This window comes from Platichthys flesus, chromosome 16 (assembly GCF_949316205.1).
Source record: "Platichthys flesus chromosome 16, fPlaFle2.1, whole genome shotgun sequence".
NCBI classification, from domain to species: domain Eukaryota; kingdom Metazoa; phylum Chordata; class Actinopteri; order Pleuronectiformes; family Pleuronectidae; genus Platichthys; species Platichthys flesus.
This window is the reverse complement of record NC_084960.1, coordinates 3,121,307-3,131,126: the sequence shown is the minus strand read 5'-3', so window position 1 is coordinate 3,131,126 and position 9,820 is coordinate 3,121,307. Positions and strand designations below refer to the sequence as shown.

The 9,820-nt window shown below is 43.9% G+C and overlaps 1 protein-coding gene across 1 annotated transcript; it reads left to right on the top strand.

The window, feature by feature from the left end:
• Positions 1–358: 358 nt before the first annotated feature.
• LOC133970745 (casein kinase I) lies at positions 359–9,767 on the top strand. Its single transcript, XM_062407788.1, has 11 exons — positions 359–574; positions 3,608–3,698; positions 3,820–3,930; positions 4,126–4,274; positions 4,849–5,077; positions 6,480–6,650; positions 6,755–6,903; positions 7,095–7,284; positions 7,421–7,560; positions 7,701–7,769; positions 7,873–9,767. The coding sequence occupies exons 2-10, from the start codon at positions 3,623–3,625 to the stop codon at positions 7,731–7,733; spliced, it is 1,248 nt and encodes a 415-aa protein (XP_062263772.1). The 5' UTR covers positions 359–574; positions 3,608–3,622; the 3' UTR covers positions 7,734–7,769; positions 7,873–9,767.
• The last annotated feature ends 53 nt before the right edge of the window (positions 9,768–9,820 follow it).

Sequence of the window (9,820 nt, the reverse complement as noted above, 5' to 3'; positions counted from 1 at the left end):
TAAGACTGGAATAAAAACGAGTATATACAGTGTAAAAACAAGAAGCACTATCCGTAGTGTGAGAACAATTTAACAAATTGATCAATAATAATCATAATATCATAAAATACTAACAACTATATGAATATAATAAGAATGCCAACAATGACCTTAATTTAATAATAAGAACAATATGTACAGTGTTAGAATAATTGAACAATAAAAAAAACAATAATAATACTACTAATTATTTTATCAATAATAATTTTCATATTTTGTGTTATGATTATTGGTGCGTGGTGTTTTAAGGCGCGGTGACGTGCGGCCTGTGCCCCTTTCATGCGGACGGTGACATCATCAGCTGCTGTTAAGTAACGGGAGGAGGAGACAGGCTCGAGCGGAGAAGGGCCGCCCGCGCCGCTGGATCTTCTCGGGGACTATCAACAGGGAGCGCAGCCGACGACAGAGCCAGGAGCCGGGGGTATGAACGCCGCGAGAATCCGCTCCCATCCTCCGCTGCCCGGACCCCTGTCCGACTGACAACCGCCGGATCAGCATCTACACGGAACCAGCTCTCGGACGAACCCAGTATCGGGTGAGTGGCGGCCCGGGGAACCGGGGAAACCAGGGGGGACAAGCGGCCCGGTTCGGCCGAGGGAGAGTCTTGCATTCACGGCTTACAGGAGAGGGGGGAGGGGGCTAGCATCGAGCCTGGCTCTCCACACGGGCTCCGTACATGGGTGCGGCTGGAGGGGAACCGTCGAACATGTCCGCCCGAGATACCACGACACATTTCCAGCGTTTATTTGACACATTTTAACGAATATTCACGGTATTTCCATTAGCTCGCTCCTAGCCGCTAGCGCCCCACTGCCTATGGGTCGGCTGCTATGCTTCAACCTACGTTCCTCCCAGTGTGACCATCGAACCCAGTTAGCTTCCTGAGCACCACCGCGGTTAACGTGTTTATTTAAACTTTATATTAAAGCGGTTAACGTAGGTTTTTGTTTTAAAAGCCTTCCTCCATCTTCTTCTCTTCTCATCGAATTACAACCCCGGAAAGCTGCGTACACCTGCCGCTACGTTTAAAAACCACACGATCCACAGTGTGATTATCTAACGTAAAGTGTTGTATTTTTTTAACGTCAGATATTGTGTTAACGTGTGTATTCGTCTTTGAGTTTGTGTGTGTGTGTGTGTGACAGCTGCCACAGTGTGAGAGGCGTTGCACTGTGATTGTGAAATCCTCTAGCTACTTGTGTGTGTGTGTGTGTTTTTCCTCCTTCTCCTTCTTGTTGTGTCACGTTTTGCACCAGGGGTTGTGTTCAAGTTCAAGAAATACACGTTTTATTTCGCACGGGGAACATCCTGAGTCCAGCAGCCAGCTTCCTGTGGGCGATTACTACCATCAGGGGCACGTGCTGTTGTTTTACATGGAGTGTGACAGGGTAATTCCACCAGTGTTTCTTCCCACACAGGCAAACACATGAAACCAGTAGCACTGCAATCCCAGTTTGACCATATGCGTTTTGATAAAGTGCATTAGATGTCTGGATGACCACTGTGCAGGTTTGCCCTTCACGTGCACCCTTTTAAAGGGATAGTTCACCCCAAAAAATGCAGAGGGAGGTTGTGGGTATTTAACAAAACACTAACACAACGTGAACCTGAACTCCAGAGGACATGGTGGCTAAAATCAGGATTTCTTCTGTGGACTCAAACCCTTCTGGTGTTGAGAAGATGATGAGTGAACTTTCATTTTTCAGTGAAGTATATCCCTTTAATACATGGTGTGTGTCTGTGTGCAGCACTTTCTGTCACATGTCACTCGCCCCCGCCGTCAGGAGGACGTTTGAGGTTCTGTGTGTTTGCCCAGGGACACTGGCGGGCACTACAACATATATGTAGTGGAAACACTGGTTTAAAGTTGTGTGTTGCACTTAATGTCATGTTTCTTAAAAGTGTAAAAGACATATTTTAGCTTGTTAGTGCAGGTTGTGGTTTTAAAATCTTTATGAGCAGAGAATGTCAAACTCTTGATAAACAGCCAAACAAAGTTAAGAAGTCTGAGGCCGATCAGTTGTCATCACTCACAATGCCATAAGTATATCGACTTATAGTGGACCTTTTATTGTATTGCTAAAGATTAAAACAATATTATGGTAATTATTGGTATTGTTTAAACCAAAATCCATCCGTAGTCATAACTTTTTACCCCCCTACTTCTATGGCTCACTCTTATCTCCCAGTATGTTGAGGGATAGAACGAAGACGGAGCTACACAAGTTGTTTGCGTTGGATTCCTCCCTCGGGCCTCAGCTGATCAACGTTGGCAGCACAGCAGACATAACTGTTGAAAGTCAGCGGCCAGTGTCTGCAGCAGTTCTGTCACAGCTGGAGCTCCGTAACCTCTGAGGGGATTTCTGTTGATGTAAAGGATGTTCGGTTGGAAAACAAAGTCGATACAGGGGACTGGTTCTGCAGATTAGATGACTGGGCTGTTGTTTGAAAAGCAGAAGTCGTCTGACCGGGTCTGCATTCTGGGATTTCTGGGTTGTCGTGAGGCTGTTTCACGTTTCCTATAGAGGATGTAGATTGAGGTCACAGGAAGTGGAGCGCAGGAATCCATACTGATGATACAGTCCATTTCATGTACCGTTCTATTGAATTCCAACCGGGCACATGACATGAACTCCCATAATAACTCCCAGCCCGGGTGGAAGAGTTATTTGAAGACACACCAGTGCTACATTTGGAACTGGGGTCCAGTGTTTCTATAAAGAGCACAGTATGTTTACATGACGTTCCCAAATTACTGGTTAGGAAGCAAATCAGCGTGATGAAAGCTTTGCTGCATTCTGCGCGGCACTCTGCTTTGTGAAGTTCGCTGCACAGAGTTGTCTCAGGGCCTTGACACACATAAAGCCAGCCAGCGCTCCGCAGGGCTGCTCATGCCTTCCCTCCCTTGGCAGTGCCGGCACAGAACAGTAGAGAGCTTAGTCTTTGCTTTTGCAGTGGCTGCACAATGTGGCGTGGTGGAGCGAGTGCTAAATAAATGATGATCCTGCCCCAGCGTCACGTGCAGCTCGGCTCAGAAGATGCACTTCATTTCCGTGTGTGTGTGTGACAGGTCTGAGTACGGATGCAGCAGCTGATTCTGATCCACTCGACTTCTCAGTTGCAACTGGCTTTTGTGTGTAGCCTTCGTTTTGCTGTGTGTCTTTCTCCTCCTCTTCCTGCGTTTGTTGATCCCAGTGAAGCCACCTCCCCCTCCCAGTTATCCTACAAATCTAATCGTGTGTTTCTGGAGGCCAGACAGCTGTTTGCTGATCAACAAGCCCTTCTTAGGTTACATCCTCACACAAACACGTGGTCAGTTCTGCATGTCTGGGGTCGACGATCATCATGTGAGCAGCTCGCCGTCTCTGGTCAGAATATGTTGCCTCATCTGCCACTTGGGAAGTTGAGAAAATACTTCTATTCCTGTTTTCATGTTCAGTTTCCAGTGGCTCATCCTGTAGTGTTTCAGGGTCAGTGGTGAGAGGAGAGAAGTGCCGCACAGACGAGCCTGGTGTCATGTGTCATGTGTTGTCTTCTCAACCAAACTTTGTTGTGTTATCTGTGACAGACACAACTTGCAGCCATGGAGCTGAGAGTGGGAAACAAGTACCGGCTCGGGAGAAAGATAGGAAGTGGCTCCTTTGGTGACATTTATCTCGGTAAGTGAAATATTATTTAAAAAATGGTACTGGAAAAATGTACTTATCACCTGTCTTCCCAGGTACTGGTGAATTTGCCATGGCTTTTTACATATGTGATGTTTTTCGTGTCCCACCTAAGGTGCCAACATTGCCACTGGTGAGGAGGTGGCCATCAAGCTGGAATGTGTGAAGACCAAACACCCACAACTGCACATCGAAAGCAAGTTCTACAAGATGATGCAGGGAGGAGGTAAGAAGTGAATACAGCTTTGACATGGAAGACTTTTCAACACGTCCCTGTTGGAAACTAATTGAATTGTTGTTGTTGCTATATGAATCCATCATAACTGAGCCCTCAAAAACTCTAAAGGAACTTTTAAGTTATGTAAAATTTTAAAGATGTTATTCATAAACTTAATATTGTGTATGTACACTTGCATTCCAGTCGGTATTCCATCGATAAAGTGGTGTGGTGCGGAGGGAGACTACAACGTGATGGTAATGGAGCTGCTGGGGCCCAGTCTGGAGGACCTGTTCAACTTTTGCTCCCGAAAGTTCAGCCTGAAGACCGTCCTGCTTCTGGCGGACCAGATGGTACGTCTTGTCTCTAAAGTCAGGGGTAATAGAAGTAAGACAGTTTCACGGAGTGTCAGTTAATATCTCACCATGTGGAACTGTTCCGTTCACGAGCAGAAGGCACAGACGTAAAATGTCTGATCTAGGTCATGTGCTTGAGCTCAATGAATTTTGCTTGTTGGTGCATGCTCGTATATAAACATCACACACGAATCCCCTGAGGCTTGTTTAAAGACTGTAGATGACTTGGTCTCCATGACTCTGCTGCATCCACTGCACCGAACAACTCTGGCCTCTGCTTAGACAGAGCTGGCCTAGATATTTAATTTCATGGATTGCTCGCTCAAGCAGAATTCATCTCACCTTTTGTTCTAGCAGTCAACTTGCTGTGTCAGGCCTTTTTGTGGGTGTTTGACTCTCCACGTTTAGCCTGGGATCATCACCTTCTGGTGTCCGGTTTTCATATGCTGACCTAACGGCATGTAAATGTGATAGTGACCTTGTGTTCATGTCTCCATGAAACTCCTGTGTATCCTTTAAATATACAGAAAACCAGAGTTTCAACATTCCTCGTCTCCCCTGTGCTCTTCAGATCAGCCGCATTGAGTACATCCACTCCAAGAATTTCATCCATCGGGATGTGAAGCCTGACAACTTCCTCATGGGACTCGGCAAGAAGGGCAACCTGGTGTACATCATTGACTTTGGCCTGGCCAAAAAATACCGTGATGCCCGCACGCACCAGCACATCCCTTACAGGGAGAACAAGAACCTGACTGGCACGGCACGCTACGCCTCCATCAACACACATCTTGGAATCGGTAAGGTCCCTTTTCTTCTCCTCATTCGTGTAGCTACTTGACCGTGTCACTCACCATGTTCCCAGGCAGTCCTGTTGGTACAAGAAAGCTTCACTTAGACTTGTTGTGATTCATGTGTTGACTTTCTGTGTTTAACCATCATGTTTTAAGCAAACATAAATACAGCAGGATGCCATGGGTCCAGTTCAGGACATTTCATTTGCACTCAAATAGAAAATATGACTTTGTTATCATTTGTTTGGGCAATAATAATCGTCAGTAGAAAAATAAGAATTACATTTAATTATATTCATAAAGGAACTTTCATAATGGTGAGGTGTCCTCTGCTCCATCAGGGTCTTATCCACTTTATCCGCTGCCTCTAAACATCTAAACATCATGTTAATGTGATTCCTCAGAGCTGGCTTATGGTGATATCTGCCTCTACTCAAAGCTCATCCCTAGCATGGAGATGTAATGCACTGTATTATGGGCCGGATTATACCCGTCACTTATCTTAGAAGTCTTTTACTTAAATCTGTAACATCCCCTCTGTACTGATTTATGTTTGTTTTTTTATCTTTTAACTCATTCTTACTGAACTACTTTTATGTCTGTTATTCTTAAGGTTGGATATTCCTCCTTTGAATGTCTTTGTTGACACATGCTCTTAAGGTTGGAGGATGCAAGGGATTAGCTCTCACGAGAATGGAAAATGAAGGAAATGCCATTTGGTGTGGAATGTTGTGGTGTTGTCATCTCATGCTTTATCAGATGGTCTGTGGTTAACTGTTTACCCCCCCCCCAACCCTTCTACTGGCAGTGTTTTAGCTGAATTATTGTCTATTCAGTAGGTTATTTATCTGCTCTGTATTTTGGTTTTAGGTTAGATGCCAACTGGAGAGATGAATGAAGTGAGTGTAGGATTGAGATAAAACATTTTGGGGCTAGAACCTTTCTAGAAGGTTTTAATATTTAATCTTAATCTGTATGTATGAAATAAATACACAAATTATTAAAGGCTTTCTTCTCAGTAAGAAGTGCCACATGAACACCTTATTTATTCATATTAGATCATGGAAATCTGTGTTCTTGATGCAGTAGAGATTTGCTGACATGCAGTGCAACTACTAACTACCCATAACTCATCATACCACCATTGTCACATGTAGATATTGGTAAACCACTGATGCTGAATAAGATAGTTGAGCCACATATGATTAATGTAGGAACAACCATATTCCTTTGGGGTTTCCATAGTCATACAGAGCAAGATAAATAGTTTGGCCAGGTTGTGACACATTTCCAAGCCCAGCTACTTAATGGAACTCATTGACCTTTTTCCTCTTCCTAGACGACTAGGCAGCCGTCCCTGAGCTCTTTCACTCACTCCTCTACCCTCTCTCTTGTTTTCTGTCCACAGAGCAGTCCAGACGTGACGACCTGGAGTCTCTGGGCTATGTCCTCATGTACTTCAACCTGGGCTCCCTCCCCTGGCAGGGCCTCAAGGCTGCGACCAAGAGACAGAAGTATGAACGAATCAGCGAGAAGAAAATGTCCACACCTATTGAAGTTCTTTGCAAAGGTTACCCTTGTAAGTGATGTTTCTGTAATACCTCTATGTATTTGTGCAACAACAAATATTATCTCATTAAAATCCATTCAGTGATGTTGATCCTCTTATTTCTTCTCCTACAGCTGAGTTCTCCACATACCTGAATTTCTGCCGCTCACTTCGTTTTGATGACAAGCCAGACTACTCCTACCTTCGACAGCTCTTCAGGAATCTGTTCCACCGACAGGGCTTCTCCTATGATTATGTCTTTGACTGGAATATGCTCAAATTTGTAAGTTTCCATTCGGTGTATTGAATTGAGGTTTATTTTTGTTTTGGTGCAAAGCTTCCATTTACTTATCATTTAAGTTACTTTATCATTGCACAAAAGTCTCAATTCTAAACAGCTTATGGTATAATACAGATAATTAAAAGCTATTTTTTTCAATGGAAATGTTTAATAAGGCTGTTTTTAATTGTCAGGGTGCCAGTCGGACAGCTGAGGATGGAGAGAGGAGGCCGGGAGATGAGAGGGATGAGCGGATCGGAGGAGTCCCCAGGGGGTCTGCAACGCGAGGTCTTCCCCCGGGTCCCAACCCCATAGCTCCCAACAGAGTCAGGAATGGGCCAGAACAGGCAATCTCTAACCCAGCCTCACGGGTCCCGCAGTCTGGTGAGTTTTCTGCCTGGGTCTCAATCTCCTGTCTGTCTTTTAATAAACTCTTTCTGTTATTAAAAGACTATAGCAGATGTCTTTTCTATTTTGAGCATCAGATACGGTCAGTTCTCAACTCAACTAATCATTTCAGGGAACACGTCGCCACGTGCAATTTCTCGTGCAGAGAGGGAAAGGAAGGTGAGCATGCGCCTCCATCGTGGAGCTCCTGCCAACGTATCGTCCTCTGACCTCACGGCCCGTCACGACCAGTCCAGAATTTCCACATCCCAGGTGAGGAAACACACAGCTCCTTTCGTCCTGCATTAAGCTAACAATAATTTCATTGTGTGAGATGTATCATTTCAAAATGTGTCACAGGTTTGTGAGACAGCAAATTCTTCCTCTTAAGTCTAATTCTGTTTCTTCTGCAGGTCAGCGTGCCATTTGAGCACATGGGGAAGTAGGACGATTTTGGCTCTGCATGCACATGGAATTGACAGGTAAGCTCTACTTTCACTCGTGTATTCACATGCTCACTGCAAAATGTCACTTCTCACCAACACATGGCCTTCTCCATAACTGACCATCCACTTGTTGTTGCAGGGCTGCAAGATGAGTCCATCGCTCTGTTTTTTTTTCCTTTGTTTTTTACCTTGTCTATTACAAGATGATTGCCAATGGACACGTGGATCTTTGGAAAAGGACAGTAATTTTTTTAAAGGATCCAGAGAAGTACATTACAGCATCCAACATGCACTCTTTCATGAACCCTTTTTGCTGATCCCTGGATCATCACCACCACCACTACACAAAAAAAAACTAAATAAATGAAAGACAGTGCTTAGCCATTGTTACTCCCTGGTTGCTCTTACCTTTCCCCCCCTTCCTCAAAGCATTCCCTCAATACCCTCTGTCTGACAAATGTGAACTGTTAGCATCAAAGAAGCAAAATGGTATCAGGGACACACGCATGTTATGATATAGGCTTAGTACAGATTTATCCTTTTCAGTTCAATCAGCAAAAACAACTTTGAAATGAATGTTGTCTCTCCTTCGTGAAGACATCTTAAATCGAACCTTATTTTTGAGTTTACGTTCTGTGTATTTTTTCAAAGAGGTAACTGCTAAATGATGAAGAGGTAGGCGGGGAGAGGGGTAGAGCATATAAAGAAAGGAAACTTTGAAAAGGACAAGTAAGTGATGTTTTAGCTGTTGTACAGTAACGTTTCTGGTGAAGTAGGAAGTGGTTCTTGCTTGCCCTTCATCCATCCATGTTGTGACATGTTCTTTTCCTCAAACTCGGCCACCAAAACCTCCACCACCCCTTTTTTATTTTGCCTGTTCTTAATTGTGTGCTTTCTTTTGGGTTTTGATGCGAGTGGGTAAGGTGAAGAATGACCATAGATATTGCAAAGACACACTCCCAAGTCTTGAGGGACGCTCCTCAGGAAATTCTCATTGTATTTGACCAGAGACCATGGCTGCCCGTTTTGGCTAACAAATAGTGGCTGCAATTTTTATGATAGTTCTTAATGTTACCTTTTTTTTTAATTTCTATTGTTTTTATTATTGGAGGCCATGAGGGGGCGGGTGGGCAGGATCTGATAGGGATTACCGGGGGGGTGGGGGGCATCCAGTGATTTTTATTTTTTATGTTTACTCCACTGTAAATAATTTTTTTTTATTTTGATGTAAAGGCAAAATGTGGTTTTGTTTTAATACTGTAAAGTAGAATAATAATGCATACTATTAACAACTAGGGGCTGGGTTCAGAAGTTTAGGTATTTAAAGTACTAAAATGGTGGGATGGGCAACTATTGCTTTGTCAGCTGGGTCATCCTGTGTGTGTGTGTGTGTCTGCGCATGTGTGTGAGAGATAATAATGATGCAGAAAATCCCTGCTAAAGAAAAACACTATTCCTTCTATCTTTGTATGCAGATTGCTTTTATCTCTGTCCTCTCTGCTATTTATGTTAAACTATTTTATCTGTCTGTAACAACCTTCTGTTTTTATTCTCTCGTCTGTCTCATTTCATCCTCCTGTAATTTATTAGAATGACCTCTTTCCGTTTGTTTCTTTCCTCCACCGATAACCTTCGCTCTTCTGTTAAGCTTCAGCACGACGCACGGGGCTTTCAATATTCCTCCTGCAAAAAAAAAATCACATCCTGATAGTTTCATGTCACCTTTTTTTTCGGGGATTTTGACCTCCAGCAGCCTCGATGATGTCACTCACAAGAAAACATACATAACCGATGCAATTGCAGGGATGTGTAAATAGCTGTGTACTGTGTGTAAATCACTTTGTACAGGCCACCGTGACCCAGTGGCGGCGTAACTGTCGGCCGGGAAGAGGCTGAGGCGATGGGGGCGGGTGGGGGGAGGGATTTCACTTTATGTATTGTGTACTGATAGCTTGTACAGTTCTTTAACACACTTTATTTACAACAGTATTTGTGTATATTTTATGAAGTAATAAAAATGAATAACGTTGCTCACACCTTGCAGCTGCTGTTTTGTTTTTCATGGGGGGGGAAATGCTACTGCTCAG

Bases quoted from the DNA above. Each gene is read 5' to 3' on its own strand.
- LOC133970745 (XM_062407788.1), top strand. From the start codon at position 3,623: ATGGAGCTGAGAGTGGGAAACAAGTACCGGCTCGGGAGAAAGATAGGA. The intron at 6,904-7,094 runs GTAAGTTTCCAT...TTTAATTGTCAG, and splicing joins ACTGGAATATGCTCAAATTT to GGTGCCAGTCGGACAGCTGA. The intron at 7,561-7,700 runs GTGAGGAAACAC...TTTCTTCTGCAG, and splicing joins CCAGAATTTCCACATCCCAG to GTCAGCGTGCCATTTGAGCA.